The following is a 26,605-nucleotide window of genomic DNA, read 5'->3' as shown; positions in this document are numbered from 1 at the left end:
AATTTATTATTTATACCCCGCCCATCTGGCTGGGCCTCCCCAGCCACTCTGGGTGGCTTCCATAGAAACCAAAAATACAGTAAAATATCACTCGTTAAAAACTTCCCTGAACAGGGCTGCCTTAAGATGTCTTCTGAATGTCAGGTAGTTGTTTATTGCTTTGACATCTGCTGGAAGGGCGTTCCACAGGGCGGGTGCCACTACCGAGAAGGCCCTCTGCCTGGTTCCCTGTAGCTTTGCTTCTCGCAGTGAGGGAACTGCCAGAAGGCCCTCGGAGCTGGAACTCAGCGTCTGGGCAGAATGATGGGGGTGGAGACGCTCCTTCAGATATACTGGACCGAGGCCGTTTAGGGCTTTCAAGGTCAACACCAACACTTTGAATTGTGCTCGGAAACGTACTGGGAGCCAATGTAGGTCTTTCAAGACCAGTGTTATATGATCTCGGCGGCCGCTCCCAGTCACCAGTCTAGCTGCCGCATTCTGGATTAGTTGTAGTTTCCGGGTCACCTTCAAAGGTAGCCCCACGTAGAGCGCATTGCAGTAGTCCAACCTTCATTGAGCAAGTAGTGCAGGTTGCTCCACATAATCACCCCAGTGAATCTGAGACTGATGGTTCAGGAATTCGGAGGCAAGAGGTTAGGAGTCCGCGCGAGGCCGACACCTGCTGTCCAATATCTTGTAGTAAAGGAGAGGCGCAGGATGAGGCCAGCTCTTCTGTTTGAGCCTGGCGTCAGAGGAAGCAAGCCTCCGGGTTTTGCAAAAACGACTGGGGCAGGCGCCAGAAAAAAAACCTCTGCCCTCCTGTGGAGACAGCGCATAGCCATGGCCTGGCTAGTAGCCGTCTAGATTGGTGGCCATCGCTGCTTCTTGTGGCGGGGAGTTCCGCAGATTAACTCTGCGCCGCGGGAAGAAGTCCTCTTTTCCCCACTGTCCCAAATCTTCCAACACTCACTGGAGTCAGGAGAGAAGGGGAAATCGACTTTCCACTCTCTCCATGCAGCGCCCCTTTCCATTCCCAGCTGCGTGGACGGGGGGTGGGGTGGAGGAGAGACAAATGCCCTCCGCACATGCTCAGAGGCACTCTGCCTCTGTTGCGGCTTTGGATATTCCACGGCTGGGGGAACTGGGGACCCCCCTCCCCGCACTCTTCCCGCCGCCCTTTGGCTCCGTTTGAACGCGGGACCAAAAACTCAGGAAAAGCTGGGGGGGGCAGGAAGAGGGGAGGAAATGGTCTCATGCAAACAGGTGCTTCCTCTCTCCGGCCTTCGCCCACCCCCAAAACAAAAAAAGAACAAAACCTTACAAACCCCTCCAACGCGCGCCCTCTGCTTGCGAGAAATCTCACAATGTAAGGAAGCGTGAAACAAAGTCTAGAAAAAGCCTTAGGGGTTGGGGAGGGGGCTTTGAAGCACGGACCCCCCCCCCCCGCCACTCAGTGCGTTTGGCAAGATATCAAGATTTGGCGAACTGGAAGAAGGCAGCCAGGAATTTTTTTGCGGGGGTCTTGCTTAAATCTTTGGGGTTGTGGGCTAAGACGCGGAGCAGTCTCCCTGAGTTGTAAGCGCCCCCTCTTTTTCCTGAAAGCGCTATAAATACACCCACTCCTGCCCCCCCAAAAAAACACACAGACACACCTCTCTCTGCTTCCCAGTACAGCTGAGCCAAACTCTGAAAGGAAGGATGTGTGACTTAACACCGTTTCCTCTCCGACGTTATAAAAAGGCCACACCGGCCCGGCCGTCCTCTGAGGCTGGTTCTCGGGGCGCCGCGGCTTCAGGGGGGGGTGCAGGGGGGTTCAGCTGGATCTCTGGCCCCCTCCCCACCTGAAGCGGGCAGGGACATCACCTTGCAGGCGGCTCCAAGACAGACCCTGCGGGACAGGGCGGTAAGGACTCAAAGCCAGGCGTTCCCAAGGACGCGCAAAAGGGGTGAAGGGCAGGTGGGGGTTTTTTTCCTTGGGGGAGGGGAACGGGGTTCAAGGGGTGAAGGAGAGGCTACCCGTGGCTACTACCACTAGGCAAGAGGGCTATGATCTGCGCCGTCCCCTGTCGGAGGCAGTAAATGCGTCTGGATGCTAGAGTTTCTCCTGCGCGCTGGTCCCAGTTGCGCGTTTCTCCATCGTGGGTACCAGCTTGGTCCACCGTGAAAAGAAGGTGGGGGGGGGGACTAGATGAGTCCAGGGTCTTCTTAGGTTCTTAGCAGCGGGCTGGGAGGAAACGGGACCCCTGGGGGTGGTTTGGTGGGGGAAGAAGCGGCGGTCTCGGTTTCCATGGTCTCATGCGCTAGCCTTGCGCTTTTCTCCTCCAAAGGCTCAGAACAATAGAGGCATCTCCGCAGCACTGCGCAGGTAAAGGGCACTCCATTAAAAATAAAAAATGGACAGTGGTACCTCGGGTTACGTACTTAATTCGTTCCGGAGGTCCGTACTTAACCTGAAACTGTTCTTAACCTGAAGCACCACTTTAGCCAATGGGGCCTCCTGCTGCCGCCGCGCCACCGGAGCACGATTTCTGTTCTCATCCTGAAGCAAAGTTCTTAACCCGAGGTACTATTTCTGGGTTAGCAGAGTCTGTAACCTGAAGCGTATGTAACCCGAGGCACCACTGTATCAATATAAATTTATATTTGTGACATCAAATGAAAATGATTTCAAAAAATCAAATCAAAATCCTGGGAAATGTAGTTTTCCCCTCGGGGCGCGATGATTCCAAGGAGCTTTGGAGAGCTACAGTTCCCAGGACGCTTAAGGGGTTTTGAACGCACAGTGCGTGGGCAAATCTGAAATCCCGTTGAGGTTTAAGAACCCTGGGAACTAAAGTTGAAGCCTTTCGCAGAGCTACAATTCCCAGCACCCTTTAATCAACGACAGCGCCCGAGATTCTCTGGAGGAGATGGAAATGTGCTTCGGATGTACGGCGCGTACGCACCGGACCGGGACGCGGGAGAGACCTGAGTTCGAATCCCCACTCGGCTGTTAAGCTCCCTGTCACTGGCTCTCCGCTTCACCTGCCTCGCAGGGTTGTCGTGGGGGTTAAATGAGAAGGGGGGGGTAAAGAACCATGCGCGCCCCTTTGAGCAAACTGGAGAAAAAGGCGAGATTTAAATGCAATCATCAAAATATTTGAAGCTGCCTTGAATCCCGACTCGGGAAGAAGGCAGAATAGAAATGCATTAAAAAATTACAACAAATTTGGTGCAGGGAACTTTGGATCGTGGGAACTAGGGACTCCAGATTTGGTGCAAGGGATCGTGGGAACTAGGGACTCCGGGGAGGGGTTTTCCGTGACTTCTTGGAGCTGCAAGCGGCCGCAGAAAGGCAAGGAGCCAGGACTTCTGCGTTCTTCAATAAATGAATGGCGGGAGGATCAAAGAGGCGGCAGGCAGCCAGGACTCCTGGGTTCTGCCCTCAAGCTCTGAGCTAAGTCCCTGGCATGAGAAGGCTGTCCTGTGTGCGGTGGACTCCCCTTTGATGGATGATTCTAAACAGAGCTCAGGTGGCCATCTGTCAGGGATTCTTCAGCTGTGATCCTTGCATTGGGGGGTGGACTAGATGGCCGCTGGGGTACCCCTCTCTCGAGTTCTCTATATGACTCCAGGACACCCGAGCTCATGGCAGCTCAGTCGGCAGAGTGTGAGGCTCATTCCGTCTCTCTCTGTCTCTCTCTCTCTCTCTCAGTTTCTAATTTACATTTCAAAATATCCATTTAAACAACCTTAAATCAAAGACATCCTTTCTTCTCCTTCCGTGGTTCATTTTGCATACCAAACATCCCTGCATGTTTTACATGAACGAAACTATCAGTAAACCATTGTTACATCCATCAAAACTTATTTACACTGCTAGATTTATCTTAATGCTACTAGCATTTTTAGGGACGCGGGTGGTGCTGTGGGTTAAACCACAGAGCCTAGGACTTGCCAATCAGAAGGTCGGCGGTTCGAATCCCCGCGACGGGGCGAGCTCCCGTTGCTCGGTCCCTGCTCCTGCCAACCTAGCAGTTCGAAAGCACACCAGTGCAAGTAGATAAATAGGTAAAGGCGGGAAGGTAAACGGCGTTTCCGTGCGCTGCTCTGGTTCGCCAGAAGTGGCTTAATCATGCTGGCCACATGACCCAGAAGTTGTATGCCAGCTCCCTCAGCCAATAAAGCGAGATGAGCGCCGCAACCCCAGAGTCATCCACGACTGGACCTAACGGTCAGGGGTCCCTTTACCTTTACCTTTTTACCAGCATTTTTAAAGGAACACAATTTTCACCCATATATTCAGTAAACGTTTTCCGATCTTATCTAAACGTATGTTCTTCTTGTTCTCTTATTCTATATTTTAAATCTGCAAGTTGCGCGTATTCCGTCAGTTTAAGTTGCCATTCTTCTTTGGTTGGGACCTCACTCGTTTTCCATTTTGGGGCTAACAAAACACAGGCCGCAGTAGTGGCGTACATAGATAGTCTTTTTTGACACCCTCTGAATTATCCCCAGCAAAGAGGATTCTGGTTGTTGTTTTTTGAAAGGTACTTTTAAACATTTTTTTTTCAATTCATTATATATCATTTCCCAATACTCTTTTACCCTTTTACAAGTCCACCACATGTGATAAAACGTAACCTCATTACATCCTCAGCAGTTATCCGATTCGGACTTAAACATTTTAGCAAGTCTACTCAGAGTTAAATACCATCTATAAATCATTTTCAGGTAGTTGTCCTTCAATGAATAACATGCTGTGAACTTCAAATCACTCTTCCAAAGTTTTTCCCAGAGATTCAAATCTATATTTTGTGTGTGTGTGTGTGGATTTCTCTCTCTCTCTCTCTCTTTTTCTTCGTGATCTTTTAGGTTTTCCTGCTTTTGGTGTAACTGTATATGCTATTAATTTATTTTCCTTCTTTTCTTTTTATAGATCATCTTTCTTGCATTTAAAAATCTACAAAAAAGAAAACAAATTAATCCTTACACCCACATGTACCAAAAAGAATGCGATACATAAAAGAAAATATAAAAAGGAGGGGGAAAAGAAAAAAGAGAAACTTGTCAAGTACACAATGTTATTTAAGGAGTACAAACCATCGTTCAAATATTTGATACACAAAATTCATAGCAACACATTACCTTCATATTCTCTCTTTCTTTTCCCCCTTTTACCACTGCATTTTTCCTATTCCTCTAAACTGTTTTGAGTCCCTTGTGTGTTAACTGACTTCCCTGTATAATATCATGTCCTATATCTATTGCCCAGCAGTGTGGGAGGCTCTTAGTCTCAGGGCTGCGGGTTCGAGTTCTGCAATGGCGGGTTGGGCTAGATGACCTTTGGCGGTCTCCGCGATTCTAAGGCTTTTCCCGCTCCCGCAGGTGCGATGGCCGGGCCACGCGACCAGAGCGACGTGCGCGAGTTCACGCGCCACTCCGGCGACGTCCTGATGAACCTGAACGAGCTGCGGAAACGACACTTCCTCACGGACGTCACCTTGCGAGTGGGGGGCTGCCCCTTGCAGGCCCACAAAGCTGTCCTCACTGCCTGCAGGTGAGCGTCCCACCCTACCTGTGTGTGTCTGTGCCACGCGTGGCCAAGGGGGTCCGCAGGAGGGCAGCGGCGGCTTGTGAAAGCGCAAGAGGGAGCCAGAGGAGCGGAAAGCCAGTGTGGTGTAGTGGTTAAGAGCGGTGGACTTGTAATCTGGGGAACCGGGTTCGCGTCTCCGCTCCTCCACATGCAGCTGCTGGGGGACTTTGGGCCAGTCACACTTCTCTGAAGTCTCTCAGCCCCACTCACCTCACAGAGTGTTTGCTGTGGGGCAGGAAGGGAAAGGAGATTGTTAGCCGCTTTGAGACTCCTTCGGGTAGTGATAAAGCGGGATATCAAATCCAATCCAGCGGAGGAGCGCTTGGTTCAGTGCCAGATTTGAGACCTTGAGCTTAATGCTCATCTGGAGAGATGGGACATTAGTCAGCTGTGTGGTTGCATACCCTCCAACATTTATCCAATGAAAATAGGGACACCCTATTCCAGCGGCGTAGTGTGGGTTGTCAGCACCCGGGGCAAGGCAAGTAATTTGCGCCCCCTAACCCGGGGCAAGGCAAGTAATTTGCGCCCCCAACCCCTAACCTGCCGCCGCTGCCAGCTTCTTCTTGCTGCTGCCTGGTCTGGTCTGGTGTGGTTCTCTCCCTCGCTCAGCGCTGTGCTGGGCGGCCGCTGCACTGTCCCTCCCCCAGATAGTCCCTCACTCTCTCTCCGCACCGCACGCCTGGCACCCACCCCCTCCACAGTGGGCCGCGGCCCGGCGGCTCGGATCGGATTCGCACAGCCAGCACTGCAGTGAGAGTGAGTGAGTGAGCCAGGTAGGGGCAGAGAGCTGCGAGTGCGAGCGCCCCCCCCCAGATGTTGCGCCCGGTGCGGCCGGCCCCCCTGCACCCCCCACGCTACGCCACTGCCCTATTCCACGGTAATTAGGGACGCGGGTGGCGCTGTGGGTTAAACCACAGAGCCTAGGACTTGCCGATCAGAAGGTCGGCGGTTCGAATCCCCGCAACGGGGTGAGCTCCTGTTGCTCGGTCCCTGCTCCTGCCAACCTAGAAGTTCGAAAACACAAAGTGCAAGTAGATAAATAGGTACCACTCTGGCGGGAAGGTAAACAGCGTTTCCGTGTGCTGCTCTGGTTCGCCAGAAGAGGCTTAGTCATGCTGGGCACATGACCTGGAAGCTGTACACCGGCTCCCTCGGCCAATAAAGCGAGATGAGCGCCGCAACCCCAGAATTGGATGCGACTGGACCTAGTGGTCAGGGCTCCCTTTACCTTTTAAACAAGCTATAGCTTAGGGCAGGTGTCAGGAAACTTTTTCAGCAGGGGGCCGGTCCACTGACCCTCAGACCTTGTGGTGGGCCGGACTATATTTTGGGGGGGGAAAGAAAAAGAATGAATTCCTATGCCTCACAAATAACCCAGAGATGCATTTTAAATAAAAGGACACATTCTACTCATGTAAAAACACGCTGATTCCCGGACCATCTGTGGGCCGGATTGAGAAGGCGATTGGGCCGGATCCGGCCCCCGGACCTTAGTTTGCCTACCCATACTATAAAAGGGTCTGGAAACCATTCCTGATGAGGGACAGTTGAAGGAGTTGGGTGTGTTTAGCCTGGAAAAGAGGAGACTCAGAGGACGCACGAGAGGCGATTGGGACGGATCCGGCCCCTGGGTCTTAGGCTTACGACCCGACTCTCTTGGGGGGGCCCAAAGAAATTAAAAAGGCGGGAGGACTGGATGTACATTTCCAGAATATATGATACAAAACAAATAAAATAAAACCTACCTACAGCAACAGTGTTTTGTGTTGTGTAGGCTCCTATGAAGCTCACAATGGAAATTATCATTGACTTCGGATTTCAACTCTACAGTGGTGTCACATAGTTATAACGCACTTATAACGTTGTAAGTTGACTAGTGTAGCTGAGTCCCTGGTCAGATGGGCAGGGTACAAATAATAAAATTATTATTATTATTATTATTATTATTATTATTATTATTATTATTAGCCACTCATCTGACGGGGTTGACCCAGCCACTCTGGGCGGCTTCCAGCACAATATAAAAGTATTCGTATCAGGATTACGCAGCTGAACCATGGGGGAAGACCCAGTTGCTGTGTTGTCCTGGGAACAGCAAGGGTCTCGTTTTGATGTTTTATCACATTATTATTATTATTATTATTATTATTATTATTATTATTATTACTATTCTGTTGGGAGCCGCCCAGAGTGGCTGGGGAAACCCAGCCAGATTGGTGGGTATAAATAATAAATTATTATTATTATTATTATTATTAATTATTATTCTGTTGGGAGCCGCCCAGAGTGGCTGGGGAAACCCAGCCAGATTGGTGGGTATAAATAAATTATTATTATTATTATTATTATTATTATTATTATTATTATTAATTATTATTCTGTTGGGAGCTGCCCAGAGTGGCTGGGGAAACCCAGCCAGATTGGCAGGGTATAAATTATTATTATTATTATAATTATTATTATTATTATTAATAATAATATTCACAAATCCTAACCGCGGTGCCCCAGAACCACGGTCTTGCAAAGGAAACCATGGTTTGCCCTATGTGAATGCCCCACATGCCGTCATAGAACGTGGCCGCGACTAGAGCATGCTGGGAACTGCGGTCCCTTCTCCGCCTGCGGGAGCGATGCATGCTGGGACTTGCGGTCCTCTTGCCCTGACCCCTCTCCTCTGTGTCCTTCGCAGCGGGTTTTTCTACTCCATCTTCCTGGGCCAGGGGGGCCACGAGGTCAGCGTGCTCACCTTGCCCAGTTCTATCGAGCCTGCCGGCTTCCAGGCCCTCCTCGACTTCATGTACACATCCCGCCTGGTCCTCACGCCGGGCACCGTGCCCGCGGTCCTGGCTGCCGCCTCTTACCTGCAGATGGAGCACGTGGTGGAGAGTTGCCATCGCTTCATCCAAGCCAGGTATGCGGGTGGGGAGGGCAAGAGGGGTGCCCCCAGAGAACATAGCTGTCAAGCGTCCCTTATTTGGCGGGAAACTCCCTTATCCCAGCGCCGTGTCCCGCTGCTGTCCCTTATTGATGATGTCCCTTAAATTTCCCGGGTTTCAAAGGAAGCAGCTCCTCTCTCTCCCTCCCTGCCGGCCAGGGAGGAGGGAGGCTCTAGCTGGGTTGCTTGGCTGCGTTGCTCACCCAATAAGGAGTCTGAGAACGACTGGGGGGTGGAGCTTGCATGCCTTGTGCCAATCAAATTGGCCGCGTTGCCTGGGGACTCGCCTTTGCTCAGCGCTTCCCAGCGGAGAGGGGACGGTGGTTTTCCTTGCTGCATCCCCTTTGCCGGGTTGCTGCGCTGTGGGAACCACCGCTTGAGGCTTCGTTTGGCTGCTGGCTGGGCTTTCTGCCTTTGGCTCGGAGGGGCTCAGAAGTTGAACATACCTGTGCCCTGAAAATCCCTTATTTTGGCTGCTGATCCCTTATTTTCGAGGCTGCTGGTCCCTTATTTTCAAATCTGTAAGTTGACAGCTATGCCAGAGAACAAACCACAGAGAAATGGGTTGGAAGATTCAAGGCAGGCGCAACGAAGCACTTTTTTAGGCAGAGGAACTGCGGAACTCCCTGCCACTTGAGGCAGCGACCGCCGCCAACTTAATGGCTTTGAAAGAGGACTGGACCAATTCGAAAAGGCTATTGGGGGGGATGTTAGCCAGAACGGCTATTCTCTGCCTCCATAATTAGAGGCAGCAAGTGCTTCTGAGTCCTGGTGGCTGGAAAACGCAGAAAGGGAGCGGGGTCTTGTGTTCGAATCCTCCCTGGGGGTTTCTCATCATGGGAATCTGGTTGGCCGCTGTGAGAGCAGGGTGCTGCCGGACCAGAGAGGGGCCAGTGAAATCAAACGTGGATGTGAAATTCGTCAAAATATAAGCACTCTGTCGTTCTTAAAATATATCTGGGAGGCTTGCCTAAGGAATAAGCTTTGAGCCGGTGCTAGGACCAGTCTGGAAAGTTAGCCTTGGTGAAGACTTGACGTTTTCATCCTCCAAAAAGTTTTTGATTGAGTTTCCACTGAAATGAGGCTGCATTTTAATGTTTGAACGTTGTATTTTAATCTTGTTTTTTAAGTTGTATTTCAATCAATTGTTTTTATATTCAGTGTTAGCCGCCCTGAGCCCGGTCTTGGCTGGGGAGGGTGGAATATAAATGAAAATTATTCTTCTTCTTATTATTATTATTATTAAAGCAGACCGGAGAAGGGCCCTTCCTCGTCTTAATGGCAGCCGTGGAAATTTGGGAAGATGACAAAGGCTTCTTTAATTCAGAAGCCCAATCCCACTTCCTCCTTCTCTGGGTCAGGGCCGACAAAGCGTTTTTTTCCACGCAGCCAGTGGAACTCACTGCCACAAGACGGCTTAAAAAGAGGTCCAGGCAGATGCCCAGAGCAGCCAGCTATTGAAGGCAACTAGGCAGAACGGCTAAGCTCTGCCGTCACAGTTGGGGGGCGGCAAATGCTTCTGAATAATCCCAGTTGCTGGAAGTCAGAGGTCCTGTGTTCGAATTCTGCCTGTGGGTTTGAACGGGACACTAGCCCTTCTGACTTTCTTCTGTTCTGATGTTCTTACGCAGCTACGACCGGGTGACCTTCTTCCTGACCCCCCCAGCACCCACCTTCCTCCGCCACAGACCCCTGGAAGACACCGGGGGGTCTCTCGCCCCCAGTTTCCCAAGGGAGGGCCAAGAAGAACCCCCCACCATCGCCGGAGCCTCCGGCTGCCCTCTGCCGGCTCCCTACTGCCTGAAGGACAAGGATTTGGGGTCTGCGATGTCGCCGGGGGCCGGGGACCAGTCTCCTCCGGGCCAGCCGGCCTCCCCCCGCGAGTCCAGCGGCTGCGCCCCCCCAGGAGCGGACCCCAAAGCCTGCCACTGGAAGAAGTATCGCTTCATCGTCCTCAACTCCATGCTGCGCGAGGGGAGGCCGGACCCCCCCGAATCGCACGGCCAGGCCGGCCGGGATCGAGACCCCGGGAACAGAAGCCACCTTCACAGGTCAGGGAGCCAGTAGGGGCTTTACAGATGGACTGCGGCCTGCAGGTTGGGAAAATGGTGTTTAGTTTCCTCTTGGGGGGGTAGGACAGCAGGCAGAGGTCAGCTGGGTGCAGTATAAGCTAAACAAGCTATAGCTTAGGGCCCCACTCTCTTGGGAGCCCCCCGACAATTTAAAGGAAAAAAAACCTGGATGTACATTTCCAAAATTTAACATACGGTTCCCCCGCTGTGAGAAGCCAAGTTACAGGGAACCAGGCAGAGGGCCTTCTCGGTGGTGGCTCCCGACCTGTGGAACATCCTCCCACCAGATGTCAAAGAGATAAACAACTATCTGACTTTTAGAAGACATCTGAAGGCAGCCATGTTTAGGGAAGCTTTTAATGTTTAATAGGTTATTGTATTTTAGTGTTCTGTTGGAAGGCGCCCAGAGTGGCTGGGTATAAATAAGAAATTATTACAGTGGTACCTCGGGTTAAGTACTTAATTCGTTCCGGAGGTCCATACTTAACCTGAAACTGTTCTTAACCTGAAGCACCACTTTAGCTAATGGGGCCTCCTGCTGCCGCGCCTGCTCTGAGACCTGTGATGAAAGACTGCGAAAATCCCTGAAACCAGAAGTAATCGACTACAAATATTATCTTATAGAATTAAACTAAATAACAAAAATCAAAAAGTTTAAGGGAAAAAATTAGAAAAACCTAGAACTGAACGGGATGCCGGCTACAAATCTCGTTTCACTGGACTATTCAGTTTCCTCAGAAGGAAATCGAGAAATCGTAAACTTTAAATGAAGAACGCAAGAACAGGGCTGAAACGCTCCCCTGAGTTTACAAAAAGGGTTTGAAAACCTAAATGGCAAGTTTTAGACATGTTGTTGTTGTTTAGTCGTTTAGTCGTGTCTGCCTCTTCGTGACCCCCTGGACCAGAGCACGCCACACACTCCTGTCTTCCACTGCCTCCCGCAGTTTGGTCAAACTCATGCTGGCACCTTCGAGAACACTGTCCCACCATCTCGTCCTCTGTCGTCCCCTTCTCCTTGTGCCCTCCATCTTTCCCAACATCAGGGTCTTTTCCAGGGAGTCTTCTCTTCTCATGAGGTGGCCAAAGTCTTGGAGCCTCAGCTTCAGGATCCGTCCCTCCAGTGAGCACTCAGGGCTGATTTCCTTCAGAATGGAGAGGTTTGATCTTCTTGCAGTCCATGGGACTCTCAAGAGTCTCCTCCAGCACCAGAATTCAAAAGCATCCATTCTTCGGCAATCAGCCTTCTTTATGGTCCAGCTCTCACTTCCATACATCACTACTGGGAAAACCACAGCTTTAATTATACGGACCCTTGCTGGCAAGGTGATAGCACAAATTCAAAGAAAGGAATACAAGATAAACTGTTTTAGATTTTGAAACAAACCCAAGAACAGGGCTGAAATGCTCCTTTGGTCTAGATGTTACTGCTGATGTTAAAGACTTATTTCTAGTCGATTACAGTGGTACCTCGGGTTAAGTACTTAATTTGTTCTGGAGGTCCGTTCGTAACCTGAAACTGTTCTTAACCTGAAGCACCACTTTAGCTAATGGGGCCTCCTGCTGCCGCCGGAGCACGATTTCTGTTCTCATCCTGAAGAAAAGTTCTTAACCTGAAGCACTATTTCTGGGTTAGCGAAGTCTGTAACCTGAAGCGTATGTAACCCGAGGTACCACTGTACTTCTCGTTTCAGGGATTTTCACGCTATTTCATTTGTTTTGTGTAATTTCTCGGTCCTTTGTCTTTTTTCTACTGTGATGAAAGACTGGCTATAAATAGGAAGGACATTTTCTGCCTGGCTCTGACTCTTCCTTCCTTCCGCTCTTGCCCAGGCTGCCGTCCTCTCAGCCCCACTGCTCCGCCTGCAACCAGCCAGCCCCCCTACTTTGCTCCCACCCTCCAGAGGACGCGTCCATGGGGCAGGGAGACCCCTGTGGTTCTGGTGAGTAGGAAGGGGCGGTTTCTGTTTCTCTCTTTTCCAATCTTCCCCCGTAGGAACCGAACCCGGACCCTGTGGTCACCATCGGGCGCCTGTCTTCGTGTGCCCCCTGCAACATGAGGACGGGGCCTTTTTGGTGGTGGCTCCCCGCTTGTGGAACGCTGTCCTCAGGGAGGCTCACCTGGTGCCAACGTTAGACATCCTTAGTCATCTCTTTTCTGCCAGGCTTCAAATTATCTGCAGCCTCCTTGAGTGGGTGGGATGTTTCAACCCTGCTTTTTTCCAAAGTGAGGTCGGAGAGGGCCTTCTGGGTGGTGGCGCCCGCCCTGTGGAACGCCCTCCTGTCAGATGTCAAGGAAATAAACAACTATCTGACTTTTAGAAGACATCTGAAGGCAGCCCTGTTTAGGGAAGCTTTTAATGTTGAATAGGTTATTGTATTTTAGTGTTTTGTTGGAAGTCAGATGGGCGGGGTATAAATAATAAATTATTATTATTATATTATATCTGAAGGCAGCCCTGTTTAGGGAATTTTTTAATGTTTGATGTTTTATCGTGTTTTTAATATCCTGTTAAAAGCTGCCCAGAGTGGCTGGGGAAACCCAGCCAGATGGGCAGGGTATAAGTAATAAATTATTATTATTATTATTATTATTATTAGTTTTCCTCCTGTGCTGTTTCTAACGTATGCCTTTGTCCATTTATACGTTGTAAGTTGCTCTGAGTTCTTCTGGTTAAAAAAAAAGTGACTGATAAGGTTTTTATTTTTTAAAAAATTTTTATTCATTTTTCTTTTTCATCCATTACATACATCTCAATTTCTTAACATTTACTATATATTCCTCCCTCCCTCCCCTCCAAGACTTCCCCCAACTTCCGCTTCTGGTTTGTTCCTATTTTCACCCACTTTGCTATCTCTTAACAGAAAAAGTTATTAATAACATAACACCTAAAAACCTAAAAATAAAAGCAAACACACCATCATATTCCACTACCTTCTAAACATTTTCTAATGCTGATAATGTAAATGTTTATTTAAACCCTGCCATCAAGTCTATTGCCTTTCTTTGTTTCTGCAAATATAATATGAACGGTTCCCAATCTTTTTCAAAGCCTCTGTTGCCTTTTTCTCTTCGTCTCTCTGTCGTTTTTGCCGGTTCTGCATAGTTCATCAACTTCTCTTGCCATTGTTCTGTAGCGACTGATAAATTTAATCAGTGAATAAGTCTCCACCTCTCCAGATCAGTTCGCAATTCATTTATTTTTCTAAAAGGGTCTCGCGAAAACCCACCAGGATTTTAGTGCGAATTTCTCGTAACGTGCACAGGGTCAAACGCTGTTTTGTTTTCACATTTTTGGCTAAGCGAAGTTGCATATCGCAACACCTTTTTAACATTAATAATAATAATAATAATAATAATAATAATAATAATAATAGATGAGTCAGTTGGTTAGAGCATGGCGCTCGCCAAGTTGCGGGTTCAAATCCTGTACGATATTCCTGAATTGCAGCGGGTTGGACCAGATGACCCCCTAACCCTCACCCCTTGCAACTCTACAATTCCATGAGTCTATGAAAAAGGGATTTCGGGGCAGAGAGTGTGTTTTTGCATGGACTGGGCAGGCTCAAACGCTTCACGTTTGTGACTCTACAGGGGCCGGCCCTTACGACTGCAGTGCCTGCGACTTAGGATACCTGGAGGAAGACGAAGAAGAGGGGGGAGGAAGAGGGAGGAGCCCCCCAACCTCAGGAAGCACCTTCGAAGAGAAGCCATACAAATGCCATTTCTGCAACTCAACCTTCCGCTACAAAGGGAACCTAGCAAGCCACAGATCTCTGCATACCGGTTGGTTTTGCTTTACTTTGAACAATGTCTAAACTGGGCTTTCATCCAGAACACGGGCTCCAGGCTGGCGCATATAAAACTCAAATGTTTATACAGTGGACACTCTTGTTGCAAATGTGATCCATGCGGGAGGCACGTTCGCAACCCGCAGTGTTCGCAACCCGCAGCGGTGTGTCTGCGCACGTGCGGGTTGCGATTCGGTGTTTCTGCGCATGCGCAAAGTGCGATTTAGCGCTTCTGCGCATGCGCAACTGCCGAAACCCGGAAGTAACCCGCTCCAGTACTTCCAGGTTTCGGCAGTCCAGGTGGCACTGTGGGTAAAACCTCAGCGCCTAGGACTTGCCGATCGTCAGGTCGGCGGTTCGAATCCCCGCGGTGGGGTGCGCTCCCGTCGTTCGGTCCAAGCGCCTGCCAACCTAGCAGTTCGAAAGCACCCCCGGGTGCAAGTAGATAAATAGGTACCACTCCAGCGGGAAGGTAAACGGCGTTTCCGTGTGCTGCGCTGGCTCGCCAGATGCAGCTTGTCACGCTGGCCACGTGACCCGGAAGTGTCTTCGGACAGCGCTGGCCCCCGGCCTCTTAAGTGAGATGGGCGCGCAACCCCAGAGTCGGACACGACTGGCGCGTACGGGCAGGGGTACCTTTACCTTAACCCGAAAAAACACAACCTGAAGCGTCTGTAACCCGAGGTATGACTGTATATCTATATATTGATATGGATAATCAAAACAATAAATTAAACTTCAACAGGGACAAATGTCAGGTTCTGCACTTAGGCAGGAAGAACCAGAATGACAAATATAAGATGGGGAACACCTGGCTTACTAGCAGTACATGCGGCCTAGGACCCTCGTACCTACGGGACTAGCTTTCCTGGTATGCTCCGCGGAGGACCTACCGTATTTTTCGCCCTATAGGACGTACTTTTCCCCCTCCAAAAATGAAGGGGAAATTTGTGTGTGTCCTATGGGGCGAATGCAGGCTTTCGCTGAAGCCTGGAGAGCAAGAGGAGTCGGTGCGCACTGACCCCGTTCGCTCTCCAGGCTTCAGGAAGCTATCCGAAGGCCTCGGGAGCCCGCGGGAGTTCCCGCCGGGCTCCCTAGGCTTGCGGATAGCAGCCTGTTCTGGGGGCTGGGGTCGGCTGGGGGGGGGGGAATAAATAAAAAAAAATTATTTGGGCCGGTGCGCCCTATGGGGCGAAAAATACGGTAAATAACAACACTTTGGAAGTCCCGAGCCCCAGGGGCAGGGCCTTTTCAGCTCTGGCCCCGGCCTGGTGGAACACCCAGCAAAAGAAGCTAATGGTATTCTAATCTGCATCCGCAGAAGTCTAGTGCCCAGATCAAGGGAAGGAATAGCCCGCCTTTTTTCTTCCTTGGTTAGAGCCCACCTGGAGTCCACTGTCCAGTTTTGGACACCACCATTTAAGGATATTGTCAAGCTGTAAGGTGTGCTGAGGAGGGTGAAGAAGATGCTCAAGGGTCTGGAAACAAAGCCATATGAGGAATGGTTGAAGTAACTGGGTATGTTTAGCCAGGAGAAGAGGCGACATAGAATCATAGAATCATAGAGTTGGAAGAGACCACAAGGGCCATCGAGTCCAACCCCCTGCCAAGCAGGAAACCCCATCAGAGCACTCCTGACATATGTTTGTCAAGCCTCTGCTTAAAGACCTCCAAAGAAGGAGACTCCACCACACTCCTTGGCAGCAAATTCCACTGTGGAACAGCTCTTGCTGTCAGGAAGTTCTTCCTAATGTTTAGGTGGAATCTTCTTTCTTGTAGTTTGGATCCATTGCTCCATGTCCGCTTCTCTGGAGCAGCAGAAAACAACCTTTCTCCCTCCTCTATGTGACATCCTTTTATATATTTGAACATGGCTATCATATCACCCCTTAACCTCCTCTTCTTCAGGCTAAACATGCCCAGCTCCCTTAGCTGTTCCTCATAAGGCATCGTTTCCAGGCCTTTGACCATTTTGGTTGCCCTCCTCTGGACACGTTCCAGTTTGTCAGTGTCCTTCTTGAACTGTGGTGCCCAGAACTGGACACAGTACTCCAGGTGAGGTCTGACCAGAGCAGAATACAGTGGCACTATTACTTCCCTTGATCTAGATGCTATACTCCTATTGATGCAGCCCAGAATTGCATTGGCTTTTTTAGCTGCCGCGTCACATGAAAGCCATCTTCAAATATCTGAAGGGCTGTCCCATGGAGGAGGAAGCAAGCTTGTTTTCTCCTGCTCTGGAGGGTAAGACTCAAACCCGTGGCTTCAAGTTTCAAGAAAGGAGATTCTGACTAAATATTAGGAAGAACTTTCTGACAGCAAGAGCTGTTCGACAGGGGAACGGACTCCCTTGGAAAGTGGTGGACTCTCCTTCCTGGGAGGTTTTTAAGCAGAGGTTGGACAGCCATCTGTCAGGGATGCTTTAGTTGAGATGCCTGCATCGCAGGGGGTTAGGCTGGATGACCTTTGGGGGTCCCTTCCAGGAGTCTATTCAGAATGGGGAGATGGAGTCCCCTATCGGTGGGTGAGGGGGGCATTCAGAATAGTGTGACCGGCCCCTGAAGCCTCACCTGTGCCACTGCTACCTGTCACGCTTAGGAGAGAAGCCGTACCACTGCAGCATTTGCGGCGCCCAGTTCAACCGCCCGGCGAATCTCAAGACTCACCTGCGTATTCACTCCGGGGAGAAGCCCTACAAGTGTGAGACCTGCGGATCTCGTTTTGTGCAGGTAAACAAAAAAGTGGGGGGAGATCCCTGGCAGGTGTGGAGGACTCCCTGGTCCTGAATGGGGTAACTGTGCCCCTGAAGGACCAGGTGCGCAGCCTGGGAGTCATTTTGGACTCACAGCTGTCCATGGAGGCGCAGGTCAGTTCTGTATCCAGGGCAGCCATCTACCAGCTCCATCTGGTACGCAGGATGAGACCCTCCCTGCCCGCAGACTGTCTCGCCAGAGTGGCGCATGCTCTGGTTATCTCCCACTTGGACTACTGCAATGTGCTCTACGTGGGGCTACCTTTGAAGGTGACCCAGAAACTACAACTAATCCACAATGTGGCAGCTAGACTGGGGACTGGGAGCGGCTGCCGAAACCACATAACACTGGTCCTGAAAGACCTACATTGGCTCCCAGGACGTTTCCAAGCAAACGTCCAAGACGTTTCCATCAAAGTGTTGGTGCTGACCTTGAAAGCCCTAAACGGCCTTAATTGCCCAGTAGACCTGAAGGAGCGTCTCCACCCCCATCGTTCAGCCCGGACACTGAGGTCCAGCGCCGAGGGCCTTCTGGCGGTTCCCTCATTGCGAGAAGCCAAGTTACAGGGAACCAGGCAGAGGGCCTTCTCGGTGGTGGCGCCCACCCTGTGGAACACCCTCTCTTCATATGTCAAGGAAATAAACAACTATCTGACTTTTAGAAGACATCTGAAGGCAGCCCTGTTTAGGGAAGTTTGATGTTTTATTGTGTTTTTAATATTTTGTTGGAAACCACCCAGAGTGGCTGGGGAAACCCAGCCAGATGGGCGGGGTATCAAATAATAATACAGTGGTACCTCTGGTTGCAAACGGGATCCATTCCAGAGCCCCGTTCACAACATGAAAAGAACGCAACCCGCATCTGTGCGGGTCGCAATTTGCTACTTCTGCGCATGCGCGTGACGCCATTTTGAGCATGTGCGCATGCACGAGCGGCGAAACCCAGAAGTAACCCTTTCCGGTACTTCCGGGTTGCTGTGGGACGCAACCTGAAAAGATTTAACCTGCAGTAAACATAACACCTGGGACACGGGTGGCGCTGTGGGTAAAACCTCAGCGCCTAGGACTTGCCGATCGCATGGTCGGCAGTTCGAATCCCCGCGGCGGGGTGAGCTCCCATCGTTCGGTCCCAGCTCCTGCCCACCTAGCAGTTCGAAAGCACCCTTAAGTGCAAGTAGATAAATAGGTACCGCTCCGGCGGGAAGATAAACGGCGTTTCCGTGTGCTGCTCTGGTGCCGGCTCGCCAGAGCAGCTTCGTCACGCTGGCCACGTGACCCGGAAGTGTCTGCGGACAGCGCTGGCTCCCGGCCTCTAGAGTGAGATGAGCACACAACCCTAGAGTCTGTCAAGACTGGCCCGTACGGGCAGGGGTACCTTTACCTTTACCTTTAAACATAACAAGAGGTATGACTATAATAATAATAATAATAATAATAATAATAATAATTATTATTATTATTATTATTATTATTATTATTTGAGTGGCCGCCCATGAATCACCTCTCTATGCTGGGTTCCTCCCTATTTGCCCCAGCGAAGGGCTGCCCCACATAGTGGCAGCTGGTATTGCACCCTGGTTGAGGGGCAGTTGGTTTCTGCCATCCAGGTTCAGCTGATTGATCAATTTGGTTAGTTCCCGCACCCAGGTTTCCTTTATTTACACCTGCAGCCTGCGCTATCCTGGAGGCTGAAGGTATGCAGTCATAGAACCTGTTGTAAACAAAAATTGCCCTTTTTCCCTTATGGGGAATCCAAGAGCCCATATAGAGTCCTTACATCGGTTCCCTATTGGTAGGAGAGAATAACAGAGGCCAACCAGAGAATATTGAGAAGCAAAGTGGCTAGTAAGCTTGATCTTTATTGATCTGCTGCAACAGGGTGCTCCCCTCATCCGCAGGAGAGAGGAGGGACCCAGAAAAATTGTGCGCAAGGCCTTACAAAGACTTTTGAAATTGCCACCCTGTAGATCAAGACCACTCCCAGAAACATCATACATACATCACAGAAGGGGTGTAACCTAAGACCACCCCCAGATACATCATACCTATCACAGAAAAGGCGGTCTAAAACAGAAATTTGAATATTGTTTTTCTCCTGTTGTTGTTCATCTCCTGTCTGGCAGGTTACTTCTTGATTGGATTGCCTGGGGAGCCTGGCCAGTCTTTTGTAGTGATAAATATTTAGTTCCTGGGCCAGGTCACAGGCTCACACCCTATTCAAACACAGACATACCCCCAAGACAGGATTTGTGAGGAAAGAGACAATGGGGAGGTTTCCCACTTTGACCTTGCAGAGAAAACATTTGGTCAGTTTGGGAATCAAAATGGTTCCAGGTTGGCCTTCCTGTGCTGATCTATGTATGTGCTTGGTTGGTACACTTATGAACATTACCATATATCTAAGACCTCAAAATTCCTATCACAAACCGCAGAGCTGTCCAGCCACCGGTCATTCCTCCTTCCTTCTCCCAGGTCGCTCACTTGAGAGCCCATGTCCTGATCCACACTGGGGAGAAGCCCTACCCCTGCGGGACGTGCGGGACTCGATTTCGGCACCTCCAGACCCTGAAGAGCCACCTCCGTATCCACACGGGAGAGAAGCCTTATCATGTGAGTGGAGAAGGAGCTTTTTCATGGTGTGTTTGGTGTGGCAGACGAGAAACGGGTCTTGGTGATCGGGGCGTAGGAAGGGGGTGCGGGGGGGCTATGCACCCCAGTTTCCATCATGGAGGGGGGGGCAAATTATCAAGGAGCAATTACTGCCCTACTAGGGCGGTTCATAATTTTTTTATTTTTAAATGTCTCCTCCAAAGGCCTTATCTTACTACACTAGGGATTATATAGCTATATATGAAATTTCATGCATATCAGTTAATATCTTGACCCTCCTCCAGGACAATACAGTGGACGCTCAGGTTGCGAACGTGATCCGTGCAGGATGCACATTCGCAACCCGCAGCGTTCACAACCCGCAGCGCTGCGTCTGCGCACGTGCGGGTCGCGATTTGGCACTTCTGCGCATGCGCAAAGGGCGAGTTAGTGCTTTTGCGCATGCGCCAAAACCCAGAAGTAACCCATTCTGGTACTTCCGGCTTTGGCGCGGTGCTCAACCCGAAATCGCGCAACCCGAAGCGTCTGTAACCCGAGGTAGGACAGTACAACATAGCAGCAGCATAAAAGACAGTATAAAATCATGAATGACAATAAAATTCAAAGTTCAGAAATCAAAATGGGGGAAATCCATCTAATAAGTACAGTGGTACCTTGGGTTACAGACGCTTCAGGTTACAGACTCTGCTAAGAAATAGTGCTTCAGGTTAAGAACTTTGCTTCAGGATGAGAACAGAAATTGTGCTCCGGCGGCGCGGCGGCAGCAGGAGGCCCCATTAGCTAAAGTGGTACCTCAGGTTAAGAACAGTTTCAGGTTAAGAACGGACCTCCAGAATGAATTGAGTACTTAACCTGAGGTACCACTGTATTAGATAGTCACCAGGGCTAGCTGGCTGAATTAGTCCTATTTGGGCCAGCGAGGAGGCCAGGGGAGAATTAGCTGTGGGGTCTCAGAGCGGGTGATCTTCATAAAAAGGGGAGGGGGAGGGAAGAGAAGGGAAATAAAAGATCAGGCTGAATTCAAATTAAAAGCCAGGTGGAATAGCTCTGTCTTACAGACCCTGCAGAAGGAAGTTAAATCCTGCAGGGCCCTGGTCTCATGGGACAGAGCATTCCACCAGGTCGGAGCCACCACTGAGAAGGCCCTGGCCGTGGTGGAGGATAGTCTGGCTTCCTTAGGGACCCCTAAACTATGGTTATTCATGGACCTTAAGGTCCTCTGCGGGGCACCGGTTTGGGGAAAGCCGCCCTGCAGCACTCTGGGATGGAGGCGCCCACCTTGACACCTGTCTTCTCTTCACAGTGCGAGAAATGCGACGTCCGCTTCCGCCACAAGAGCCAGTTGCGGCTGCACCTGAGGCAAAAACACGGCGCCATCACCAACACAAAAATCCGCTACAAAGTCTTTGAAGGCCCTTACGCCGGTCTCTGCTGAGCGGGGAGCGTGTTGCGCGATTTTGGCCGGATCCAAAAATCCGCCGACCAGCAGATTCTGCGCTCAGGTATCTGAGTGGAATCATCTCTATCCTGCACCTGAGAGCTGGACCTTTTCGGTGTCTGAAACTCAGAATATCCGACGCCCTAAATGGTGCGCGTCACATTCTTGCATAGCTGTCAACTTTTCTTGCGAGGAATCCTATTCGGAATAAGGGAATTTCCCTTAAAAAAAGGGAAACGTTGGCAGCTATGCATTCTGGGTGACTGCATTTTTTTCATTATTTAAAGAGGTTCCTGCAAATAATTATATCTAAAAAAAGAAACATTCAGACGTCTGCCGGATCCCTACCCTGAAATTTAGGTAATTTGGCGAATTTCGAATGTTTAGATTGAGAGCTGATTATTATTCAGAATCAGGGCGAGGGAGATACTGAGCAAACATTCTTGGTTCATGCCCCCAACTCCCAAGATATAAACCCACTAGGCGCTACTCCCGTCTTGGGGGTTAGAGAAGGAACCCCAAAAGCTGATGTACGGCTCTGCAGGCAGAGCTGTGATAGTAAAAGTAGAATTTCCAAGCCACATCCAGTCTCTTCTTAGTTTATATGTTACTTTGCGCCGCCTGGGAAGCGGCGCAAAAATTCGGTGCTCGAAGGAGCAGAGGTGTAAGGCAGGCGAGAAAGTCTGCAAATTAGGAGCAGAAAAAGCTCTTACGCCTGCTATACACCTCTCGGGCTGCATAAATGCACCGTCCCTTTAAAGCACACCCTTTCCCCCAAAGGATTCTGGGAACTGTAGTTTGCTGAGGCTGCGAGGGGTTAAAAACTACAGTGCCCAGAATTATTTGGGGGAAAGAATTTGCTTCCGGTGTGCTTTAATACCACAAAGTTGCATTTTGTTAGGGGCTGCTGGGAGTTGTAGCGTGGCTCAATGATCAAACCCTGAACAAACTAGAGTTCCCTCCCATAATTCACTGGAGGGGGGCCACGGCTATGGATCCCCAAGATGCTTTGGGGGGCAGAAGCTGTGACTGTGGATTCCCAGAATCCTTTGGGGCACATTCAGCCCAATACTTGACTTGTTTGACAGCAGAGTCTCTCAGGCAGACTTTTCCCTGCTCCTGGCAACCAGAGATTCGAACCCAGAACCTTCTGCGTGCAAAGCAGGGGTCCCTGCTACTGACCCCCCCACACCCTAGCTATGGACTCTGCTTTTCTCCTCCACAGGACATAAGCTAGAATTAAGAGGAGTTTATTAGAATCATTGTTCGACTTCATTTTGGGTTTTTTTTAACGTTATGTGTAGTGTACTTTCCTCTTTCTAAATGTGTTATTTTGCTGGCCAAATCTGTCTTGTCTGTTCCTAGTGCTCCATTGTTATTCTTGATTATTATTATTATTATTATTGCTGCTGCTGTTTCCTTCTTCCGACTGCGATGCTGCTTTGTTTGCCGATCTTCCTCTTAACATCGAAGAGAAGTTGCGGGTTGCGTGGGCCGATTCCACCCCGTACCATTAAAGCGCTGTGCTATACCACTTTAAACAGCCACAGCTTCCCCCAGAGAATCATGGGAACTGTAGTTTGTTCATGGTGCCGAGAGGGGAGCCTTCTATCCCCCCCACAGAGCAACAGTTCCCAGAATTCCCTGGGAGGTGGGATTGACTCTCATGGGAGTCCTGGGAGCTATAGTTTGCTACGAGTGTTGAGGGGAGACCCCCATCTGCCCCTCGTAGTACTATAGTTCCCAGAGTGCTTTAACCATTGATCCCTCTTCCCGGGGGATTCTGGGAATTGTGCCTCTGTAGGGATGGTGGTGGATAAGTTAGGGCCCCATATTTCAAGAAGTAAAAATCTGGACACAAAAAGCTTTTTTAAAGGAAAGTTGTTGAGCCCAGATTTCCCCAGACACTTAATGTCGTCATTGGAATCCGGGGAAAATCCGGATGTATGGCCTTCTCGGCACCCTTGGGTGTCAGTTCCCATAATTCCTCGGGGGAAGCGCCGGCGGTTTAAAGTGGAATCAAAGCGCTTTAAAAGGATGGTGTGGACCAAGCCATATTCAGAGAACCTTATCCGGAATTGGGCCTGGCAGGAGCAGAAAGAAAGTGGGGGGCGCAGCGAGGGCTGGAACCTCAGCCTAAGAACTTTCCAGAAGTTTCTAGAAGAGGTCTGGAACCTCAGAAAGAGAGGAAAAAGCTAATGAACAATAGGAGACGCCTTGCACCAGCCTGCCTCCTCCAGATTTTGCTTTTTCCTTTTTCTTTGCATGCATGCATCAGTTTTCAGGAAATGAGACGATTTCCATTTTTAAAGGGAGTTATTAGGAAAAGGCCTCCCCTCCGGTGAGAGAGGAAGGAAGGTTCTGCGTTGACATGGGGCTGAAGACGGCACACCCCCCCACAATGGAAAATGAACATCGGTGCCTGATCCCCAAAGACCTGGGTTCGAAAGGTGCGCTTTTTGAAGGCACCCCTGGTGTCTGGGCAAAGGGGCATGTCGTGGGATTGTGGCTTTCAATGCCAGGAATTGGATCAATCGGGCTGGTTCCCTTTTGGTCTGGGTAAAGTTTGGAGGGGGGGGGGCAGAAAGATACAAGGGTCTGTCTGGGTTTTGAAATATATCTATATGTATTTATTCACGCACGCCTGCAACAAAACAATCTCTTTGTAAGGTCGCCAAACTTTATATCCTTGCGTTGTTTCAATAAAAGCTAAAGTTGTCTGGCGATCGTTCGTCGTTTCTCGAACATCTTGAATGGGGACTTTAAAATAAAAAACCAGTCTTGTTGGGTTGGCCATATATATATATATATGACCTTAAATTATTATTTCAGCAATGAGGGTACCTGAGGGGCCAGCTGAGGCCATTTTCTTGCGAAGAAACTTTTCGGACTGGTTCAGCAACCACCTCTCTTAGATGCTGGCTTAGAACATATGTCAGAGCCCGCTGGATCAGTCCCATGGCCTCAATGAGAGACCCGCAAGCAGGATCCGATCACAAGAGCCCTCTCTCCTTCCTGCGGTTCCCAGCGCCTGGCACGGAGAAGCGATCCTTTGCCACCCCGCCCCCCGATTGCGGAGACCAAGCCGTCGATAGCCCTCTCTCCTCCGTCAATTTGTCCAGTCCTCTTAGGTAAATCTGAGTTTGCCAGCGCTCGCTACCTCCAGTGGCAGTGAGTTCCACAGCTGACCTCAGCTCTCGGCTGCAAGAATGGGAAGGGATAGATAGATAAACTTTACAGTGGTACCTCTGGTTACGTACTTAATTCGTTCTGGAGGTCTGTTCTTAACCTGAAACTGTTCTTAACCTGAAGCACCACTTTAGCTAATGGGGCCTCCTGCTGCTGCCGGAGCACGATTTCTGTTCTCATCCTGAAGCAAAGTTCTTAACCCGAGGTAATATTTCTGGGCTAGTGGAGTCTGTAACCTGAAGCATCTGTAACCTGAAGCGTATGTAACCCAAGGTACCACTGTATTTGCATTAGCCAATGGCCATGGCAACGTAAAACAAGCAATATATACAGATAAAAAGACAGCAATGGGTAAAAAGGGCACTCAAATGACCATGATTATTGTTCAGATAGTGGTCCTTAATCTCATTGCACCCTCGATAAACCACAGCTGACCTCAGCTCTCGGGCTGCAAGAACAGGAAGGGAACCCAGGGCATCATCCAGACTGACCCGCTCCCCACTAAACCCACCGCAGTATAACGCAGATAGGGCCTGCTTTTGGCGGCAGCTGGCGCTCTGAGTAGGGCGTTCCCGCATGCGCCAGTGGCCACACACACACAAACTCAGCAGCGCCCAAACCAGCTGCAAGCCCAACTTTCTGCCCATCCGAAAGACTTCTGCTTTCTCCGAAAAAAGAATGGCTAAGGGAACCCACCCTGCTCTGTTTCCTGGCCTAACAAAGCCTCCCAGGGCAGCTGCATCCTGGTGATGAATCTGTACCACCGTCTCATGCGCGAAACCACCCCATTTTTCCTCCCTTGGGGGAGCTGCACATGGATGGGGTGGGAGTTACATTTGCAAAGCCCGAGTCTCAGATCCAGAACGTGCCTCTACACTTTCCCTTTGCAGAGGGTAGGCAAGGGGTTTCGAAGTCACAATTTGCTCATCTTTCACAGGAAAGCGACTTTTCCCCCCGTTGCCGTTTTTTTCATATCAAAGGTGCCGGGATTAAGCAAACTTTTACTACGGATACTGGGAGTCCATCCTGTTTTGGTAGAGGTTTTCCTGGTGCTGGGTTCTCCCTTCACCAGGGACGGATGTGTGCATTACGCGATTTCTCCCGGAAACTCTCCGCTCAGGGACAAATAAGGATTAAAAACTGTACTCCGGAACGGCAGCCAAGTTCCGGGCGGGTTTGCTAGGTTACCTTTCGGAGAGGAAGGTCTGGGCAGAAAGTTTCTGCAGGCAGAAAATTGTGGGTCGTGGCAGAGTTGGGCCCAGCAGGCTGGGGGTCTCTAATAATAATAATAATAATAATAATAATAATAATAATAATAATAATTTATTATTTATACCCCGCCCATCTGGCTGGGCTTCCCCAGCCACTCTGGGTGGCTTCCAAAAAAACATTAAAATACTGTAATACATCAAACATTAAAAGCTTCCCTAAACAGGACTGCCTTCAGATGTCTTCTAAAAATCTGGTAGTTGTTCTTCTCTTTGACATCTGGTGGGAGGGCATTCCACAGGGAGGGCGCCACCACCGAGAAGGCCCTCTGCCTGGTTCCCTGTAACTTGGCTTCTCATAGCGAGGGAACCGCCAGAAGGCCCTCAGAGCTGGACCTCCGTGTCCAGGCTGAACGATGGAAGTGGAGACACACCTTCAGGTATACTGGACCAAGGCCGTTTAGGGTTTCAAGGTCAGCACCAACACTTTGACTTGTGCTCGGAAACGTACTGGGAGCCAACATAGGTCTTTCAAAAAAGGTGTTATGTGGTCTCGGCAGCTGCTCCCAGTCCCCAGTCTGGCTGCCGCGTTCAGGATTAATTCCAATTTTCGGGCCACCTTCAAAGGTAGCCCCACGTAGAGTGCATGGCAGTAGTCCAAGCGGGAGATAACCAGAGCATGCGCCACTCTGGCCAGACAGTCTGCGGGCAGGTAGGGTCTCATCCTGCGTACCAGATGGAGCTGGCTGACAGCTGCCCTGGACACAGAGCTGACCTGCGCCTCCATGGACAGCGGTGAGTCCAAAATGACTCCCAGGCTGCGCACCTGGTCCTTCAGGGGCACAGTTGCCCCATTCAGGACCAGGCAATCCTCCACAACTGCCCTCCTCCTGTCCCCCAAAACAGTACTTCTGTCTTGTCAGGATCCAACCTCAATCTGCGCAAGTCTCATGGAAACAGGCAGGAGGTGAGTTTGGCCCAGCAGGAATTGGCAGCCGGTGCTGGTCTCTGAGCACAGCTGCCGTACGCCGACAAGGCCTCACTGCTGTCAG

The 26,605-nt window shown here is 50.2% G+C and overlaps 1 protein-coding gene across 2 annotated transcripts; it reads left to right on the top strand.

Annotated features, from left to right (window-relative positions):
- Positions 1–1,748: 1,748 nt before the first annotated feature.
- On the top strand, positions 1,749–23,880 carry BCL6B (BCL6B transcription repressor). Of its 2 annotated transcripts, none has more exons than XM_083581034.1 (9): positions 1,749–1,885; positions 5,350–5,521; positions 8,250–8,471; positions 10,127–10,546; positions 12,398–12,507; positions 14,160–14,351; positions 16,955–17,085; positions 19,581–19,718; positions 21,022–23,880. In XM_083581034.1, exons 2-9 carry the CDS (start codon positions 5,355–5,357, stop codon positions 21,151–21,153), a joined length of 1,512 nt encoding a protein of 503 aa, XP_083437160.1. In that variant the 5' UTR covers positions 1,749–1,885; positions 5,350–5,354; the 3' UTR covers positions 21,154–23,880. The 2 variants fall into 2 exon arrangements, with proteins under 2 accessions (XP_083437160.1, XP_083437161.1); XM_083581035.1 differs by having other exon boundaries at positions 1,749–1,939.
- The last annotated feature ends 2,725 nt before the right edge of the window (positions 23,881–26,605 follow it).

The sequence above is a fragment of the Podarcis filfolensis genome (assembly GCF_964270895.1).
Source record: "Podarcis filfolensis genome assembly, chromosome: 13".
Lineage (NCBI taxonomy): Eukaryota > Metazoa > Chordata > Lepidosauria > Squamata > Lacertidae > Podarcis > Podarcis filfolensis.
This window is presented reverse-complemented; position numbering and strand designations above follow the sequence as displayed.

Coding starts and splice junctions, on each gene's coding strand:
- BCL6B (XM_083581034.1), top strand. CDS start 5,355: ATGGCCGGGCCACGCGACCAGAGCGACGTGCGCGAGTTCACGCGCCAC. Junction 8,472..10,126: donor CATCGCTTCATCCAAGCCAG/GTATGCGGGTGG, acceptor GTTCTTACGCAG/CTACGACCGGGTGACCTTCT. Junction 17,086..19,580: donor GCGGATCTCGTTTTGTGCAG/GTAAACAAAAAA, acceptor TCCTTCTCCCAG/GTCGCTCACTTGAGAGCCCA.